Genomic DNA, 21,616 nt, shown 5'->3' with positions numbered 1-21,616 from the left:
CTGGGTGTGTGTACTGTCTCCTGTTGTTCTTGTTCTTCTTGCAAAACTATAGTTTTACAATTTTGAGTAAAATAAGTATTTGAATGTAAGAATTATACTTGCATATAATCATACATAAACATTATAGCATACCAAAAGGACTTAATATATCCAGTAACGTGTTAAATGAAATGTTCTACAATTAATTGTGAAAAATCTATTGCTTGCATAGCTTTTTATATCCAATGAACTTCAGGGCACTTAGAGTCTAGAATTCTCCTCTCCCATCCCTCTGGTGACAAAACATCAAGCACAGGGGGGGGGGGGGTGTTACATTTGTCATTTTACCTCCCCCTCACAGTTTAAAAGGGTTGACATTTGGGTGTCCAAAAGGTGACTCAAAACATGATTCAAGAATTGAAGTCCTGTCAAAGTTGGAAGATATAAACACCCCTCCCCCTTCTTTTTTTTTTTTACAATTCTATTTAACTACCAAATAAAATATATCCAGTAATCCCAAATCCATTTCTCTGAGCACCAAATCCCCATTCATGTTACACTATGTAATAAGATTTGAAAACATTTCTATTGCATACTGTGAGTACATTGAGACTTACTACAACGCAAACATTGTGTGGTTCCAGTTAACAGATGGACATAGGCTACACAACGGGAAATGTATACAGTATAGTGGAAAGAAGTCATGAATAGGTACACAAATAAATGTACATCTCCTAATGCTTTGATCCAAGGGTTAAATGTCCACAACCCCGTCAATGCGTTTGGCAGATCTGTGTACGTTAACATGCAAGGTCAAGGGGTAATATTTGCAGCAGCATCAGCTGCATTTTTTTTCACTCAGCAACTTTCACTTATAATGCCGCAATGCTCTGCCGCAATGGTTTTTTAACACAAATCAAGAATAGCAGGTAAATTAAAACATGGAAACATTTCAAACAGACATGGGCCATTTTTTTAAAAGACATTTTTCTGAGTATTTTTATTTATTTAAACAGTTACGTTTTTCCAGCTTAAATACTTTTCAGGAAGATTAAACAAGACAAACCAGCTACTGAAAATGTCATTTTAACAGAAGGGTAAATCATCTTTGCAATAGATCATTCTGTCCTTGAAATTGCCTCCATACAATGTTCTGAACTGCCTCTCTTTAATCTGAGCACCTTTGTGTTGAGGGGAAAAATAACATATTCCATCACTAATACACATTCTGTTAATAATTCACTTTTTATTGTACCACCAACACCAACCAGAGCAGAATATGGGACTGCTTTTACCGTGTTGAGGATCAAACATGTGGACAGGCACATATACATAGCAGCATGAGGATAAACATGGTCCGATATGACTCAGATAAGGATAGAATGGAGAGTAGCAAGTGAAGTATTTTTTCAGCGGATCTAAAAGTGTCTTGACATATACTGTAGTCGTTCATTGGTGATGTGTGTCTTATCTTTAGAGCGGAGAAAGTCCTCAGAGAAAGAGGGGGAAAAGAGAGAGAGCAATAGAAAGAGAGAGGGATGTCTTTTTTCTTTTCATGTGAGTGGTCAAGAAGCAGGGGTAAAGACCACATGGGTCAAGATATAGGTCACAACAAGGCTCCAAAACCAACACAAGACTACACTGGAAAGTCATATATGTTATTTTCAACATTCTGACATGAACATGTGAAAAACCCTCATCTGCATGTGAAGGACTTTTATTTTGAAGGAGATACTCTTTTTTTCATATAAGTGTATTAGATACAGCATTGATCAAAATATAGATGGTAAAGTACAAATACAATCGTCATCATCATCGCTTATTTCTGGAACGATTGTCCTTGCAGAGCAGAGTTCACCTGATGCATAGGAACACTCACAAGTAAAACAACAATATCTGATCAGTGTTATTAATCTCTTCCATAGTCTGGTCGTTTTGAAACGGAAGCCTCTTGGTGTATGTGGGAAGGTTGCCAACCCCATGTGTTTTTTTAAAGAAGTTGTTTATGCTCACAGTAATTTGGGAATACTGTGACACTAACAGAATGGCGACCACCAGTGGTCAAAAGTTGCAATTGCACTCCCATACTATTTGGAGCTACATTCTGCAATGAATATCTTTGCTTTAGCGAGCAGATATTACAACTGTCTAGGATGACTACAAACTACGTCAACGTGCGTTACGTTAAGATGCTGCGTCTACAGAGATTTAGGATAGAAGAGTTATTTTTGGACTTCTACTTTAAGTTCAACTTTGATTCATATAAAACCATTTATATACAAACGGATACAAAGAAAAAGTCAACTCAACATTACATTACCCTAGAAATAAGTTGACACTTGAAGTTAATATACTCAACAGAAGGCATACGCCTTGTACATACCCACCAACCCTGGCTTGGTTCTTCATACATATTTCCCAAGAGACAAATGATAACAAATTACGTAATGATCCATCGCAAAGAAAAACAGAGAATCATTTGTTTACAGGCTTATAGGAGAATTGTGATAAGAAATATACAACATATGTGTGGCTACAACATATTTGTGGCTAAGATACAGAAAACACATTAGTAGTTCTAATACTGTAATTGTGTACATTCAATACAGTACATCAATGGTGAGATTTCATATTTTCCTCAATTTCCCCCAAACTATGCATTGCTATGATTCAAGTCATCACAATTCAAAGAACTAGCATCTATAGTAACCAGCGAAGGGAATGTTTTGCTCTTACAATAAATAATAATAATAATAATAGTAAGCATTTGAATGTTAATGTTTTTAGCTTCAGTGGCACATGGTCATTCAATGAATTATTATTAGATTACAAAGATGAAAAAACTAGCATGTGAAAACAAGCACTTAAGTGTTAATTTGGCAATGTTTTCACTTTAAAGTGTTTTAAGTTGGTATGAACTTGAGCCTTACAAAAAAGATCAGTCAGTCACAGAAAAACAACCGTTTCTGTTCATCTCCAACAGTGACCAAGTGACCAAGTGAAAGAGTGTAAAACATCAACAAGCTTGGGCTGACAGGTAGTGGTTAGAGCATTGGGCCAGTAACTGAAAGGTTGCTGGATCGAATCCCCGAGCTGACAAGGTAAAAAAATCTGTCGTGCTGCCCCTGAACAAGGCACTGTTCCTCTGTAGGCCTTCATTGTAAATAAGAATTTGTTCTTAACCGACTTGCCTAGTTAAATAAATGTTCAATTATAAAAAGGTTTCAGTTCAAGCCCACACTATTTGATTAAACTTGCTAACCAGATGATTGAGGCATTGTTGGGAAAAAAAATCATTCTTCTTGCACTGAAAGAGCATGTTTGAAGCATTATTATTTTTGTTTCACACAGTAAACATTGTTTTTCATTACATTCTCACACTGCAAGAAGAATGGTACCTTAATCTCAAAGGTACACTCTGAAAAATGACATCATTAACAGCGGGCCGACATCCTGCTTACTGACAACAACAACGAGAACATTTGAATCTGCCAAGGCTCCCAACTATTGGCTCTTTCGACTTTGCACCCTCCCACAATGCAATAGTCAATTTCAGTTTTGTTGGTGTCAATTTATTTAAGCAGGAAGTTGCCACACTGTGTATGCTATACACAGAGTGGACAAAACATTAAGAACACCTGCTCTTTCCATCACAGACTGACCAGGTGATTCTAGGTGAAATCTATGATCCCTTATTGATGTCACTTGTTAAACCCACTTTCAATCAGTGTAGATGAAGGGGAAGATACAGGTTAAAGAAGGATTGTTAAGCCTTGAGAAAATTGAGACATGGATTGTGTTTGTGTCATTCAGAGGGTGAATGGGCAACTCAAAAGATTAAGTGCCTTCGAACGGGGTATGGTAGTAGGTGCCAGGCGCACCGGTTTGTGTCAAGAACTGCAACCCTGCTGGGTCTTTCACATTCAACAGTTTCTCATCTGTATCAACAATGGTCCACCACCCAAAGGACATCCAGCCAACTTGACACAACTGTGGGAAGCATTGGAGTCAACATGGGCCAACATCCCTGTGGAGCGCTTTCGACACATTGTAGAGTTCATGCCCCGACGAATTGAGGCTTTTCCGAGGGCAAAAGTGAAGGTGCAACTCAAAATGACTGGAAGGTGTTCCTAATGTTTTGTACACTCAGTGTATTTCATAATGCATAGTCTGCCTTTAACCCCAAAACCCAGTTCAAGAGTTTGATTGAATAAAGCTTCCACTCTAAGCTCAACATGAGCTGAAGGAGACTGAACATACTTTAACATGCCACACAACACACACACTGTGGAAAGGAGAGTGCTGTGCCATACAAGAGGGTCATTCATGGACAATAGTTTAATGTCGAGGTTGCTTTTGTGAAGTTCATGATGCTCAACATGTTAGATGAGGTCATTAATACTGGCCAATGATCACGTTTGATTATGAATAATAAAAGACACATGTGTTCATAAGTGCCAAGTTAGCACTTTTCAATGTCAATACATCCCGGGTCCCACTCCTAAACCACAGTCGTAAGACTTGTCTGGATTCTATTATTAAGTCTGTTTTAAGTCTGTTAACTAAAGTCTGGATAACCTCCATATCAAACAGCAATATAATGTGGTCAAAGGGCTTCTGATCGTACATCGGCCATAATAGGAAAAGAAACTGGCTTAGGGACGGGTTTTGCTTGTGGACGGTTGCAACTCAGCATCTTTGAACCAAAATATACACATACATACGGTGCATACAAACATACAAATATATCTGTCTCAATTTACAATAAAGTGAATTTTTTATTCATAATCATCTCTTAAATATACTGTTTTTTTCCCATTGCACTTTGTTAAAAAATAATTAAGATGATTTTTTAAAAAGGCAATAGTGTGATTTTAAGAAGGTGAAAAGATACGGTACCATTAGCCTGATTGAGAAGAAGAGTAAAAATAACAAGATCTGTAATATACATATCTTTAAAAGACCCTCACCAACTCATATACATGTATGTACAGTACCAGTCAAAAGTTGGAACACCTACTCATTCAAAAGTTTTTCTTTATTTTTTACTATTTTCTACATTGTAGAATAGTGAACAATAGGGAAGACATCAAAACTATGAAATAACACATATAGAATCATGTAGTAACCAAAAAAGTGTTAAACAAATCAAAATATATTTGATACAATAGTAAAAAATAAAGATAAACCCTTGAATGAATAGGTGTGTCCAAACTTTTGACTGGTACTGTATGAGTATATATATATAGCATGTATTTCAATATCACATATATACACACACAAACATCTACATGCCCATGCATGTTTGTGCAATGGTATATATCATATCTTCTCCACACATACATATATACTCATATATACAGTGGGGAGAACAAGTATTTGATACACTGCGTATTTTGCAGGTTGTCCTACTTACGAAGCATGTAGAGGTCTGTCATTTTTATCATAGGTACACTTCAACTCTGAGAGACGGAATCTAAAACAAAAATCAAGAAAATCACATTGTATGATTTTTAAGTAATTAATTAGCATTTTATTGCATGACATAAGTATTTGATAACCTACCAACCAGTAAGAATTCCGGCTCTCACAGACCTGTTAGTTTTTCTTTAAGAATCCCTCCTGTTCTCCACTCATTACCTGTATTAACTGCACCTGTTTGAACTCGCTACCTGTATAAAAGACACCTGTCCACACACTCAATCAAACAGACTCCAACCTCTCCACAATGGCCAAGACCAGCGAGCTGTGTAAGGACATCAGGGATAAAATTGTAGACCTGCACAAGGCTGGGATGGGCTACAGGACAATAGGCAAGCAGCTTGGTGAGAAGGCAACAACTGTTGGCGCAATTATTAGAAAATGGAAGAAGTTCAAGATGACGGTCAATCACCCTCGGTCTGGGGCTCCATGCAAGATCTCACCTCGTGGGGCATCAATGATCATGACGAAGGTGGGGGATCAGCCCAGAACAACACGGTAGGACCTGGTCAATGACCTGAAGAGAGCTTGGACCACAGTCTCAAAGAAAACCATTAGTAACACACTACGCCGTCATGGATTAAAATCCTGCAGCGCACGCAAGGTCCCCCTGCTCAAGCCAGCGCATGTCCAGGCCCGTCTGAAGTTTGCCAATGACCATCTGGATGATCCAGAGGAGGAATGGGAGAATGTCATGTGATCTGATGAGACAAAATAGAGCTTTTTGGTCTAAACTCCACTCGCCGTGTTTGGAGGAAGAAGAAGGATGAGTACAACCCCAAGAACACCATCCCAACCGTGAAGCATGGAGGTGGAAACATCATTCTTTGGGGATGCTTTTCTGCAAAGGGGACAGGATGACTGCACCGCATTGAGGGGAGGATGGATAGGGCCATGTATCGCGAGATCTTGGCCAACAACCTCCTTGGGTCTATCAGCATGACAACGACCCGAAACACACAGCCAGGGCAACTAAGGAGTGGCTCCGTAAGAAGCATCTCAAGGTCCTGGAGTGGCCTAGCCAGTCTCCAGACCTGAACCCAATAGAAAATCTTTGGAGGGAGCTGAAAGTCCGTATTGCCCAGCGACAGCCCTGAAACCTGAAGGATCTGGAGAAGGTCTGTATGGAGGATTGGGCCAAAATCCCTGCTGAAGTGTGTGCAAACCTGGTCAAGAACTACAGGAAACGTATGATCTCTGTAATTGCAAACAAAGGTTTCTGTACCAAATATTAAGTTCTGCTTTTCTGATGTATCAAATACTTATGTCATGCAATAAAATGCAAATGAATTACTTAAAAATCATACAATGTGATTTTCTGGATTTTTGTTTTAGATTCTGTCTCTCACAGTTGAAGTGTACCTATGATAAAAAATTACAGACCTCTACATGCTTTGTAAGTGGGAAAACCTGCAAAATCGGCAGTGTATCAAATTCTTGTTCTCCCCACTGTATATATATAATAAATAAATGCACAAAAACATTCTTGGTTCCATGGTTTCCTTCAAAGCGGTATTTGGTACAGTCTTTGACTAACCATATTTGTCTGCGTGCGTTTAAGTCCTTCGTTGTAGTAGTACTAGTAATACTACAGTCCACTGCCAATCCCTGAACAAGAACAGACTGGAAAGTGTGTATACTTATGTGTAAGTGTTTGTGTGTGGTCAGGGGAATGGGGGGGCATGCACACTGTTGTCCATCTTTCCGAGCTACTGGAATACCAGGTTCCTGTGTATTTAAGCGGATGGTTTGGCTGAGGACGGTCTAAGCCCACGCTAACAGGGTCTTCTAGAGGTGTGTGATGTGGTTGAGGGCCCAGAGTGCTATCCCTTTAGCCCTCTTCCCCACTACCCCAAAGGGTATTCTGTTCCAGGCTGTGGAATCGGCCAGGGGTGGTGGAGGGTAGAGAGTAGAGGTTCAGGCTGGGGCTCAGTATACACATCTCCGTAGCCCCCTTACCCTCGACTCCTCCAGGGTCTTCAATCCACAAGTGGGTGGTGGGTAAGGGTTAGAGGTCCCTCCCCTCAAATCCTCCAGGGTCTTCAATCCACAAGTGGGTGGTGGGTAGGGGTTAGAGGTCCCTCCCCTCAAATCCTCCAGGGTCTTCAATCCATAAGGGGGTGGTGGGTAGGGGTTAGAGGTCCTTCCCCTCAATTCCTCCAGGGTCTTCCAGCCATAAGGGGGTGGTGGGTAGGGGTTAGAGCTCCTTCCCCTCAATTCCTCCAGGGTCTTCCAGCCATAAGGGGGTGGTGGGTAGGGGTTAGAGCTCCTTCCCCTCAAATCCTCCAGGGTCTTCCAGCCATAAGGGGGTGATGGGTAGGGGTTAGAGGTCCTTGGATGTTGGAGGATTAGGCCCAGGCCCTGGCCCAGAGGGTACTATCACCATCCCTCCTCACTCCTCCCACCCTCTCCAGCCATAAGGGGGTGGTGGGTAGGGGTTAGAGCTCCTTCCCCTCAATTCCTCCAGGGTCTTCCAGCCATAAGGGGGTGGTGGGTAGGGGTTAGAGCTCCTTCCCCTCAAATCCTCCAGGGTCTTCCAGCCATAAGGGGGTGATGGGTAGGGGTTAGAGGTCCTTGGATGTTGGAGGATTAGGCCCAGGCCCTGGCCCAGAGGGTACTATCACCATCCCTCCTCACTCCTCTCACCCTCTCCAGCCATAAGGGGGTGGTGGGTAGGGGTTAGAGCTCCTTCCCCTCAATTCCTCCAGGGTCTTCCAGCCATAAGGGGGTGGTGGGTAGGGGTTAGAGCTCCTTCCCCTCAAATCCTCCAGGGTCTTCCAGCCATAAGGGGGTGATGGGTAGGGGTTAGAGGTCCTTGGATGTTGGAGGATTAGGCCCAGGCCCTGGCCCAGAGGGTACTATCACCATCCCTCCTCACTCCTCTCACCCTCTCCAGCCATAAGGGGGTGGTGGGTAGGGGTTAGAGCTCCTTCCCCTCAATTCCTCCAGGGTCTTCCAGCCATAAGGGGGTGGTGGGTAGGGGTTAGAGCTCCTTCCCCTCAAATCCTCCAGGGTCTTCCAGCCATAAGGGGGTGATGGGTAGGGGTTAGAGGTCCTTGGATGTTGGAGGATTAGGCCCAGGCCCTGGCCCAGAGGGTACTATCACCATCCCTCCTCACTCCTCTCACCCTCTCCAGCCATAAGGGGGTGGTGGGTAGGGGTTAGAGCTCCTTCCCCTCAATTCCTCCAGGGTCTTCCAGCCATAAGGGGGTGGTGGGTAGGGGTTAGAGCTCCTTCCCCTCAAATCCTCCAGGGTCTTCCAGCCATAAGGGGGTGATGGGTAGGGGTTAGAGGTCCTTGGATGTTGGAGGATTAGGCCCAGGCCCTGGCCCAGAGGGTACTATCACCATCCCTCCTCACTCCTCTCACCCTCTCCCCAGACCCCTCCTCCCTCCTCTCCCTCTGTCCCCACCACCCCAGTGTGGGCTAGATGGGTCCCTCATTGTGCGCAGTGTGGTTGACCCTGTGGGCCAGACAGTTCTGGGGCTGTGTGTTGAGGTTGAGCAGGCTGGCTGTCTCGTGGTGGGCCATAGCTGGCGTCTCCAGGATGCCTCCCCCTCCACCATCGTGGAGCTCAGTGGTCAGAGTCAATTCGATCTTGGTGAACTCGCTGTCCATCGACTGGGGCGTCTTATCCATGCGCGACGCCATCAGGGCGTTCTGGTACTGCTGACGGGTCACCTGCGGGAGGATAATACAGTTACATGATATCAGGTTATTTGATATTACAGTATATTAAATAGCATCCCTGGGCATCAGTTGAACTGGCAGATGTGGATATCTACATGATCACATTGAATGATAGCATAGCTACATTTCCAATAGAACATTCTTATCCACTTTTTCCTGGTTTCAATCATGTTTCACCAACTGGACACATATATCTCACTAAAGTCACACAGGGTGTACCTCTGGGCTCCATGCTAGGCCCCCTCTTTTTCATAATCTACATCCTCCCACTTGGACAGATCCTACGCCAGTCAATTCAACCTCAACCTCCACTGTTACACAAGCGACAGCTAAATGTGACCCGTTTCAGGAAACTAGGCGTATGTCGCGGGTCACTACTTTACAGGACAGCCATTTGAACACAATCTTTTTTTTATTCATCAAAATGCATTTTTTTATTGGAAGAAATGCCTTCTGGAACATGTGAACCTTCATGTGCCTTAATAACAAACTTGTATGCCATCTGTAAAAACGAATACAATTGTTAAATTGAAAGCCTAGTTGGTTTAGCCACAGAAAGAGTCAGCAACCTTCCCGCTAGCCATGATTGGCTGAGATAATGAGTGGGCTGGAAATGCCGGGAGATGAGTTCGGATTGGTATGCCATGTAGCACACTTCTGTCTATTTGAGCTGGTCAGTATGTGTAGGTAATCCCGTCTAACGCTGCTTTTTAGAAAATCTATTGCTCAGTAGAACTGCATAAGTGTTGCTCTCCATTTTTTGGAGGATCGAGGTTTGCAATCAGTGGAATTAGAGTATGATAGCTAAAGAGATGGAGAAAACACCTGTCTCCAGATTACATCTTCAAACTAAGGGCAACCGTGGCATCTGTGACAGGGAGAGGCATCCAACCATGACGTATGCGGGTAAGATAGTTTAGCTAGCTACATTTGACACATTTCTAATTTTGACAGTTGTTTTCATTTCAAGTTAAAGTGTACTGTTAGCTAGATAATTAACATTAGCTGGCTGGCTCGCTACCTAACGTTACGTGTATGATCGTATTATTTGTATCTCAGAGACATTTGCTTGGCTAGTTGTTGCAAAATGTTAGCTAGCTAACATTGAACCTGGTTGGTTAGCTACCTGCAGATTCATACAGGGTAGTAACGTCATGAGTTGGGATTATGGTTCATTGTTTAGCTAGCTAGCTACATGTCTTAACAAAAGACTCCACTATGCAAGTGTCCATTTTAATAGAAAGTCACTGTGACAACTGTTAACCAGTTAGCTTGGCTGCTTGACTGCTGTTGTTAGGACAAAACGTTCAGATAAAGAGATTGGAGGAGCTAAAGCTTAAAAGGGTGCTGAATAGGTGTAGACAAGGAAGAGCTCTCCAGTAGGTACCAAAGCATTCAAAGCCCGATTTTCTCAAAAATGAGTTTACATGTTTATAAACTTTCAAAGCAAAATTACTTTCCCATTGTTTCTCAAATGCAGCGTATGAAATACCATTTTGTAGTCTCTGCTTTTATCCAATGTGAAAAACACAATTTCAAATTTTGCTACATAAGACCGAATCAAGGCGGTTGGTCACAAATGTGTGTGTCTGTGTGTGTGTGTACAGTATGTGCGTGCACACGTGTGTGTAGAAGTGTGTATAGACTCCCCTTGATATACTGCAGGTCCGACAGCCATAACAGAGCAGTCTGGCTTGTATACAATTGAAGTCGGAAGTTTACATACACTTAGGTTGGAGTCATTAAAACTAGTTTTTCAACCACTTCACACATTTCTTGTTAACAAACTATAGTTTAGGACATCTACTTTGTGCATGACACAAGTCAAGTTTACATACACAAAGTTGACTGTGCCTTTAAACAGCTTGGAAAATTCCAGAAAATGATGTCATGGCTTTAGAAGCTTCTGATAGGCTAATTGACATCATTTGAGTCAATTGGAGGTGTACCTGTGGATGTATTTCAAGGCCTACCTTCAAACTCAGTGCCTCTTTGCTTCGCATCATGGGAAAATCAAAAGAAATCAGCCAAGACCTCAGAAAAGAAATTGTAGACCTCCACAAGTCTGGTTCATCCTTGGGAGCAATTTCCAAACGCCTGAAGGTACCATGTTCATCTGTACAAACAATAGTACGCAAGTATAAACACCATGGGACCACCCAGCCTTCATACCGCTCAGGAAGGAGACGCGTTCTGTCTCCTAGAGATGAACATACTTTGGTGCGAAAAGTGCAAATCAATCCCAGAACAACAGCAAAGGACCTTGTGAAGATGCTGGAGGAAACAGGTACAAAAGTATCTATATCCACAGTAAAATGAGTCCTATATCGAAATAACCTAAAAGGCCACTCAGCAAGGAAGAATCCACTGCTCCGGCATAAAAAAGCCAGATTACGGCTTGTAACTGCACATCCTCTGGTCTGATGAAACAAAAATAGAACTGTTTAGCCATAATGACCGTCGTTATATTTGGAGGAAAAAGGGGGAGGCTTGCAAGCCAAAGAACACCATCCCAACCGTGAAGCATGGGGGTGGCAGCATCATGTTGTGGGGGTGCTTTGCTGCTTTGCTTTCCTGGTGCGCTTCACAAAATAGATGGCATCATGAGGATGGGAAATTATGTGGATATATTGAAGCAACATCTCAAGACATTGACCCCAAGCATACTTCCAAAGTTGTGGCAAAATGGCTTTAAGGACAACAAAGTCAAGGTATTGGAGTGGCCATCACAAAGCCCTGACCTCAATCCTGTAGAATATTTGTGGGCAGAACTGAAAAAGCGTGTGAGAGCAAGGAGGCCTACAAACCTGACTCAGTTACACCAACTCTGTCAGGAGGAATGGGACAAAATTAACCCAACTTATTTTGGGAAACTTGTGGAAGGCTACCCGAAACATTTGACTCAAATTAATCAATTTAAAGGCAATGCTACCAAATACTAATTCAGTGTATGCAAACTTCTGACCCACTGGGAATGTGATGAAAGAAATAAAAGCTGAAAGAAATCATTCTCTCTGCTATTATTCTGACATTTCACATTCTTAAAATAATGTGGTGATCCTAACTGACCCAAGACAGGGAATTGTTACTAGGATTAAATGTCAGGAATTGTGAAAAACTGAGTTTAAATGTATTTGGCTAAGGTGTATGTAAACTTCCGACTTCAACTGTATCTGTAGTGTGTGTGTATAGTGTAATGTGTGTGTATGCGTGTCTGTGTGTGTGTATCCTGACTATCCTCTCACCTTGATGTACTGCAGGTCAGACACAGCCCTGACAGAGTAGTCTGGCATGTATATCTGTAGTGTGTGTGTGTGTGTGTGTGTGTGTGTGTATCCTGACTATCCTCTCACCTTGATGTACTGCAGGTCAGACACAGCACTGACAGAGTAGTCTGGCATGTATATCTGTAGGAAGGCGTTCAGCTGGTTGTTACTGCTCCCCAGCGTGGGTGTGATGGCATCGATGCGGTCACTCCGGTTCAGGGAGTCTGAGTGGTTCAGGCCAAACGGCCGCGGGGGGGACTTGTTCTCTGCACAGGTTAGAGAAGAATAGACGTTTTCGGCTTCTGTTCACAGCAAATACCTATCTGGGGTTGGGGTCGATCCCGTGTCTATAAAAGTCGATTCAGAACGTAAACCAAATTCCAATATCCAATTCTACATTTTCCTCATTGAAAAGCATTGAAGAGACCTGGAATTGAAACGGAATTGACCCCAGCCCTGATCTGAGAACAGAATAGAGAACAGAGTAAAAGCAGAACCCACAGAACATGTCACACAGACCGTGTATACGGAATCCACAATCAGTTATAGCTGTACTGCTGTACCTAGCCATAGCTTTGTATGATTTATGTTTGTCATCTCATCTCCATCTACACAACCTGATTGTGCATCATCTATTTACTGAATTCTACACAGAATGAAAAGCTATTTCTTTAATTGAATGATTAGGTAACATATAGGCCAAGATTCCTTGGTGCAATGTATGGATATCTAATATATATTTTAAGTCCTCCCATTAGGGGGGCTTTGCTTCACAGGTTTTGAGTCGGTGGTCTAGAGTGACGTTGCTTTTTTCCCACTACTCAAATTAGAATAGTTTCTCTTTATTTTAATTAAACTCAGCTTCTGTTTTCCACTCCTTAAAAAGCAGACGAGAGGAAAACCACACAACAAAGTGGAAAAGACGTGGGCTTGCAGAGGACTGGGGCGTTAATGCTCACTACTCTGGCTGGAATGTATGTAATCCTGGGTTTGGATGTGGTCCCCAGACCCACGCAGTAGTCCAAGGCCCAGTGAACCCTGGGAGATTAGTACTCTACTTTCTCGGTGGCCGACGGGGGACGGTAGGGGATGGAGGGTTAGAGTGGAAGAGGGTGGAGTGGGACAAGGGGGAAAAGAAGGAGGAGGGATTTGAGTAAATATGGGGTGGATCAGAGGCTTGAGCTGTTTGTGTGTGTGTGTGTATGTTTTCAGAATGTGTGTGTGTGCTTGCAGCTTGTGTGTGCGTGCTGCAGTCAGCGGCCCTGCGGGGGGCTGTAACTCATAGCTTTGTTTATGGAGTCAGAGGGTAAAGGGGCTAGAGGGGTGGAGCCTGTCTCTAGTGGCGGCTATGCCTCACTCTGGGGTCCCTACTACACTATTCACTGGTTTGAGTTATGGTACTGGTTACACACACACACACACACACACACACACACACACACACACACAGAGGAATGGACGCTTCACATGCACAGTACACAGTAACAGACATCCTTCAGAGTCCAAAACAATAGGTACGTCCTCCCTTGTTAAACATCCATGCAGAACAACATTTAATATGCAAAGCAAACATAAGGACAGAGTAAGTAGGAAATGCATTTAATACACAAACATGTAACAAACCATGCTCAAAGTATTCTTGCTATGTGGCACAAGAAAATCCCGCTCTCAAAGAATTTAAACTCATGACCAGCAGGTCCAGAATTCATTCCTATGTCCACAACACATCATGCAGTTTTGATACCGGTAAATACCAGGCTTAGGTGAAGTGTACACTCATCCCAATGGGTGATAGACAGATGGAAGAGTTATATTAGATGTGAGGAGAGATGGAGAGATAGAGGGATAGGGGGGATGGACAGACAGACAGACAGGTTGACAGACAGACAGGTTGACAGACAGACAGACAGGCAGGCAGGCAGGCAGGCAGGCAGGCAGGCAGGCAGACAGGAAAGAGAGGACTATCATACCTGGAGATCCTGCTAGGGACTCAGCCCTACTGACAACGAAGGTACGAGACAGGGAGAGAGGGACTGGCGAGGAGAGACGGACGACAGAGAAGGGAGACACACACGGAAAAATCCATCACCAAAGCCCACAAGTGAAATAATTGTATAACGTTACCGTCGTACACCGTGTCCTGAAAAACAACCAACGTGCCATCCAAGCACATTGAAAGAGGGTCTGTGATAAAATATGACAAAATACATAATCTCATAAGCATGTGCTCTATGTTCCATAAACCAAACTACAGTGACAACCTTTTTGATGAGGAGGGTGTAATTCTGCCCTCTCACCAGCAGGTGTCTCTGAGATCCTACTAGCGCCTGACTGGAAGTTTGAATGAACTGAGAAAATACAGAGGCTGCGTCACAAAAAAATGTGTCATACCTTATTTCAATATGAGTCAATTCACTTGGTTACTGATAAACTGTTTCTTTACTATTTCTAAACCAGTCATCCTGGATCTAGCCCATGTCTCAATAGCTGCCAAAGCATGATGGGTAGGAGGGAATTGGGGAAATCTGAAATATACATGGTAGGTGCCTATAGACTACAATGTAGTATTTTGGTAAAGTAGTTTTATATAGGGACGTAGGGTTCTGGACAAAAGTGTTGTGTACTGCAGTGAATATTTATAGGACCTCATTTTAGACACAGCCATTGACACGTCGGTACACAAGCAAGTCTTACCTGGAGAGGTGGTGAGAGCCATCATCCCATAGGAGGAGAACGCTCCTGCTTCAAACTTCATCCCTTCCTTCCCTGCCTCCACCTCCACCTTCCCCTGCAGAGGAACACAACACACTCTGCGTAAGAGTCTGAAGAAGACTCAGATCAGTTGAGAAGTACTGCGGGGTATAGAGGTTTGATCATCAGCTATAGTAAAATCACAATGTGTTTTTGTTTTAGTAGCATTATTTATAGTCGAGGCATTGACTGAACAGCGTAACAACATTTCAGAATTCACACCTTGAACAATATTCAGGCAAATCTCTCCTTCGCAGTGAGATGACTATCTACTTCACGTTCTTTTAAAGGCCCAGTGCGTTCTGTTCTCCCTGTGTTTTGTATCATATTGTACAACAGCTGACGAAACTGTGATCCATGTTATTTCCTGATAGTTACTGGTTGAAAATATAATCTCATCAAGCAGGGTTTAGCATGGGTGGAGTTTCAGCTAGCCTGGTTAAGGTAAATAAGGTAAATAAGTTAATAGACCAATAACAAAGAGAGTTCAAACCTCTCTGCCAATAACAGCTAGTTTTTGTTTTTTCGAGTGCCCTCCCCTCCCCACTCAGACCACTCCCAGACCGTCCTAGAAATTTGAGATTTTTTTTTTGCAAAGAAGTTATTTTTGTTTATTTTTAAACATTTTAATGGAAAACTATTACAGCATGGTACTTAATTGTTACCCAGAAGTGATTTGATATTGATATAAAAACGCCTGCATTGGGGCTTTTACGTCCACAAAGTAAATTTCCTATTTGCATGCTGCAACATTTCAGCCAATCCATCTGTAACTGTCATGCCCTGACCTTAGAGAGCCATTTTATTTCTCTATTTGGTTAGGTCAGGGTGTGATGTGGGGTCAGCATTCTAAGTTTTGTTTTCTATGTTTCTTTATTTCTATGTTTTGGCCGGGTATGGTTCTCAATCAGGGACAGCTGTCAATCGTTGTCATATTTAGGTAGCCCTTTTTCCTTCCTTTCAGTGTGGGTAGTTAACTTTGTTTGTGGCACTTAGCCCTGTAAGCGTCACGGTTGTTTCTTGTTTTGTTGGCGACATTATAAAATAAAATAAACTGTACGCTCACCATGCTGCACTTTGGTCAACTTCCAAAGACACCCGTGACAGAACTACCCACCACACAAGGACCAAGCAGTGTGGCCAGGAGGAGCAGGGATCCTGGGCCCGGGGAGAAGAGAGAATGGAGGACATCTTGGACATGGGAGGAGGTTATGGCAGGGGACAATACCCTGCCATGGAAACAGGCTGAAAAACAGGCTAGCAAGGGAGGAACGACTTCGCTACCAGGAGTCACGGCAACGGACCAGGCACGAGAGGCAGCCCTCCAATTCTTTAGGTGGGGGGCACACAGCTGAGTCAGGTTGGAGACCTGAGCCAACTCCCCGCACTTACCGTGGCGAGCGCCGTACTGGTCAGGCACCGTGTTACGAGGTGGAGCGCAAGGTGTCTCCAGCCCGGTGCGCTACCTTCCAGCTCCACGCATCGGCCAGGCTAGAGTGGGCATCCAGCCAGGTCGGAGGGTGCCGGCTCAGCGCATCTGGCCGCTAGTACGTCTCTATGGCCCAGGATACCCTGCGCCGGCTCTGCGCAATGTGTCTCCGGTGCTTCTGCACAACCAAGTGCGTCCTGTGCCTGCGCCCCGCACGTGCCGGGCCATAGTAACCATCCAGCCAGGATGGGTTGTGCAGGCTCTACGCTTGAGACCTCCAGTGCGCCTCCACGGCCCAGTGTATCCTGTGCCCGCTCCCAGAACCAAGCCTCCTGTATGTCTTCCCAGCCTGGTGAGTCCTGTGCCTGCTCCCAGAGCCAGGCCTCCTGTGTGTCTCTCCACTCCAGTGATGATCCATGGCACGAAGCCTTTAGTGATGATCCATGGCAAGAAGCCTCCAGTGATGATCCATGGCAAGAAGCCTCCAGTGATGATACATGGCACGAAGCCTCCAGTGATGATCCATGGCAAGAAGCCTCCAGTGAAGATCCATGGCAAGAAGCCTCCAGTGATGATCCATGGCAAGAAGCCTTCAGTGATGATCCATGGCAAGAAGCCTCCAGTGATGATCCATGGCAAGAAGTCCCCAGTGATGATCCATGGCAAGAAGCCTCCAGTGATGATCCATGGCAAGAAGTCCCCAGTGATGATCCATGGCAAGAAGCCTCCAGTGATGATCCATGGCAAGAAGTCCCCAGTGATGATCCATGGCAAGAAGCCTCCAGTGATGATCCATGGCAAGAAGCCTCCAGTGATGATCCATGGCAAGAAGTCCCCAGTGATGATCCATGGCAAGAAGCCTCCAGTGATGAGCCATGGCAAGAAGCCTCCAGTGATGATCCATGGCAAGAAGCCTCCAGTGATGATCCATGGCAAGAAGCCTCCAGTGATGATCCATGGCAAGAAGCCTCCAGTGATGATCCATGGCAAGAAGCCTCCAGTGATGATCCATAGCAAGAAATCCCCAGTGATGATCCATGGCAAGAAGCCTCCAGTGATGATCCATGGCACGAAGCCTCCAGTGATGATCCATGGCAAGAAGCCTCCAGTGATTATCCATGGCACGAAGCCTCCAGCGACGGCCTCCAGTCCAGAGCCTCCAGCGACATCCTTCAGTCCGGAGCTTCCTGCAACGGTCTCCAGTCCGGAGCCTCCTGCGACATCCTTCAGTCCGGAGCCTCCGGCGACGGCCCCCAGTCCGAGGCCCGTAACGAGGGTGCCCAGTTCGGGGCCTGCAACAAGGGTGCCCAGTCCAGGGCCCGCAACGAGGGTCCCCACACCAAAGCCACCACCAAAGCGGGGTGAGCCAGAGGTGGAGCAGGGTCTACGTCCCGCACCAGAGCCACCACCGTGGATAGATGCCCACCCAGACCCTCCCCTATAGGTTCAGGTTTTGCGGTCGGAGTCCGCACCTTTGAGGGGGGGTACTGTCACGCCCTGACCTTAGAGAGCCATTTTATTTCTCTATTTGGTTAGGTCAGGGTGTGATGTGGGGTGGGCATTCTATGTTTCTTTATTTCTATGTTTTGGCCGGGTATGGTTCTCAATCAGGGACAGCTGTCAATCATTGTCTCTGATTGGGAATCAAGGTAGCCCTTTTTCCCTCCTTTCAGTGTGGTTAGTTAACTCAGCTGGTGGCACTTAGCCCTGTAAGCGTCACGGTTGTTTCTTGTTTTGTTGGCGACATTTTAAAATAAAATAAAATGTACGCTTACCACGCTGCACTTTGGTCAACTTCCAACGACACCCGTGACAGTAACACTTTCTCTTAAAGATGAAATACCCAATGCAGACGTGTTTATCTCAATATAAAATCATTTCTTGTTAACAATTAAGGACCTTACTGTGATTGTTTTCAATTAAAATGGTCAAAAAGAAACAAAAGTAGCTTCTTAGTAAAGAGCAATTTCTCAAGAATTTAGCTTGGACTGTCTGGGAGTGGTCAGAGTTGCGAGGGGAAAACTGAAAACTAGCTGTTAATTGGCAGAGAGGTTTGGAACTCTCTTATTGGGCTATCAACTCATTTACCGCCTGATGATGTCACCAGTCAGGTCAAAACTCCATCCTACCAAAAACAGCGCTTACCGTACACTAAAAGGGCATTATCATCATTTTCACAATTTCACTGTATTTTTCCAACCTCATAGTGCGGAAATATATATAAAATACAGAAAATGCACTTTTTTTGACTGCACTGGGCCTTTAAAACAGGTACTTGCAGCATCACTTCCAACTTGCATCACCCTCATGTTGCCACCCTGACTCGATGGCAAATCTCACTCTTGTTTATAATTCGTGGAAAATCTCCTTGCTTTGTTTAATAGCTGCCAATCCCCTTCCTGGCCTACACTCTTAGGGAAAGGGTTCCAAAATATTATTTAGCTATCCCCATATGAGAACCCTTTTTGGTTCCAGGTACAAACTATTTCTGGTTTCAGGTAGAATCTTCTGTGGAAAGGGTTTACATGGAAGTCAAAAGGGTTCTACCTGGAAACAAAAAGGGTTCTCCTATAGGGACACTTGAAGAACCGCTTAGGTTCTAGATAGCACTTTTTTTTCCTAAAGCGTCTTTTAGACCTGGTTCTAACATGCATCAGTTGTCCTGATCTTGTCAACATTCTGATTGTGCCCACACTTGTCGACAGGTGTAGACAATCAAAAGACGCATTGTGAACTGATTGTGATTTGACCTTCCTGACCACCGGAGGAAGTCAAAGACGCATCTTGTACGGATATCCTTGAAGTGTAAACGAATCCTGACCACGAAAGCTTAGAAATTTGTCCAACAAATTGTTGTCCCATCCTCTAAAGATAAATCGCACTGGCCTGTTGAGGTAGTAATTATGGGTAACGATACCTTGACAATTCCTCCAGAATTAACATCATGGACTTCATTATAAACTAACTGCCTACTGGAGTGGGAACGGGAAAACCCAATGCCCATTTTATTCAGAGCTGGACAAGGTATTGGGCTATAATGAGTATAAAGAGTATAAAAAGTTAGCTGTTTTCTGTCGATTGATACAGCTCGTTTCGTAAGGGGAGGTTCAAGTCAGGTTGGATAATTTTGCATCGAGGGAGGGACCAAGGAATCTGGTCACAATACGGATGTAGTGGGCAGATAACAGACACATTTTATTACCATGTGTAGACGCAACAAATCTCCATCTTGGTCGGATGGTGACAACTACATGTTAATGCAAGGTGTAACCACAGCTGAAGAGTGTAGTGACCGTCGCCCAATAGCAAGGCTCATTTCTGACTTGGCCTGATAGTGTGGCCCATTTCTGACCTTGCCCGATAGTGTGGCCCATTTCTGACCTGGCCCGATAGTGTGTCCCATTTCTGACCTGGCCCGATAGCGTGGCCCATTTCTGACCCGGGCCGATAGCGTGGCCCATTTCTGACCCGGGCCGATAGCGTGGCCCATTTCTGACCCGGGCCGATAGCGTGGCCCATTTCTGACCCGGGCCGATAGCGTGGCCCATTTCTGACCCGGGCCGATAGCGTGGCCCATTTCTGACCCGGGCCGATAGCGTGGCCCATTTCTGACCCGGGCCGATAGCGTGGCCCATTTCTGACCCGGGCCGATAGCGTGGCCCTGCTCTACATTTGTCATTGCTGTCATTGTATAACTACATACAGCATCTCAATCACTGCAAGTAAAATATCTGCTATCTGCAAAATCAGTGTTTGTGAGTGCAAGAAAGACAAATACAACAGTTAAGTGATTGTAGTGTTTCATCTTCCTGGTTCTGGCCCAATAGCGTGGCCCCGTACTAAACCCTGGCCCAATGGCGTGGCTCAGTACTGACCTGCAGGATGAGTATGAAGTAGTCCACAGGCTTGTTCCTGTGGAAGAGGTAGTGCTCCGGTGCTCTCTTGTTCTTCTCGTCGTACTTCAGCTCCTGGATCACGTTGGGGTGTTTTAGCAGACGCAGCAGGATCTTCTCTGACATCTGCACCGGCCCAAACGACTCCACCTCTGGAGAGGGGGATGGATGGAGAGAGAGAGAGGGAGAGAGAGAGAGGGAGAGAGGTTATCGAGAGAGAGAGGGAGAGAGAGAGAGAGAGAGAAAGAGAGGTTATAGAGAGGGGGGAGAGAGAGTGAAAGAGAGAGAAAGAGAGGGGGAGAGAGAAAGTGAGAGAGAGAGAGACATAATTTAAGAACAAATTGACCAATATAGTAAGATATAACATTGTACAAGACAATATGATGCAGTGGTAAGACACAAGATGTTGTGATGTAATACCCTACAATACCATATCAACAATAGAATTCCATGAAAAAACTCACTCCCTCTAATGCATTTAACATATCACCTCATTATCACCTTATCTACGGTAAATTGACTATAATCACGTGTATCGCACACAGGCTCAACCTGATTCTCCCCATACTCTATCATTTTTCTCATTGGTCAAGGTAACAAAGGCTAACCAATCGTGCCCCTGACACCAGAGTGTGGTGATATGTCTCAGTTGGCAGCTTGCTCCAACACACTACGGTAGGGACTGGCCCTGCTAATAGCCAAAGTCCCGTTAGAGGGGCCAGCGGGGCCACAGCTTGCTTAGCAGCTCGCTAGGTCAAAGTTCTCACCAAATCCCCTACAAATGCAACATATTTTAATCACCTGTGCTCTACTACTGGTAGCTAGCTGGGACATTCCACGGTGGTTCCGGTTGTACGTTCCATGGGATTTTTCTAATAGTATTTAAAATCTTTTAAACACTTGGCACCACAGCCATATATTGATCTGGATCTAATGTTCTGCTTTGAGCTTTAGCCTTAGCTTTAGCCTGCCTGAAGTGCCAGATGGGATGGGGTTTGCACTTTGGGGACTATTCCATTCGACTCATTGCCCTAGGCAAGCTCAATCAAGCACATCTCAATCAAGAATTTCAAGCATATGTGAATAAAGGTCTGGCATGCGGACATGTAGACATGCCTTCTGTGAGA

General features: G+C 44.4%; 1 protein-coding gene across 1 annotated transcript in view; it reads right to left on the bottom strand.

Annotated features, from left to right (window-relative positions):
• Nucleotides 1-6,853: 6,853 nt before the first annotated feature.
• The window catches only part of LOC112230102 (metal transporter CNNM2), a 65,332-nt gene continuing 50,569 nt past the window's right edge, over nucleotides 6,854-21,616 (bottom strand). Inside the window, 5 exon segments of the mRNA XM_042310888.1 lie at nucleotides 6,854-9,141; nucleotides 12,504-12,682; nucleotides 14,387-14,449; nucleotides 15,111-15,204; nucleotides 20,472-20,641. Of these exon segments, the coding sequence (XP_042166822.1) occupies nucleotides 8,887-9,141; nucleotides 12,504-12,682; nucleotides 14,387-14,449; nucleotides 15,111-15,204; nucleotides 20,472-20,641 (761 nt within the window). The 3' untranslated portion in view covers nucleotides 6,854-8,886.

Source organism: Oncorhynchus tshawytscha, linkage group LG32 (assembly GCF_018296145.1).
Source record: "Oncorhynchus tshawytscha isolate Ot180627B linkage group LG32, Otsh_v2.0, whole genome shotgun sequence".
Lineage (NCBI taxonomy): Eukaryota > Metazoa > Chordata > Actinopteri > Salmoniformes > Salmonidae > Oncorhynchus > Oncorhynchus tshawytscha.
This window is presented reverse-complemented; position numbering and strand designations above follow the sequence as displayed.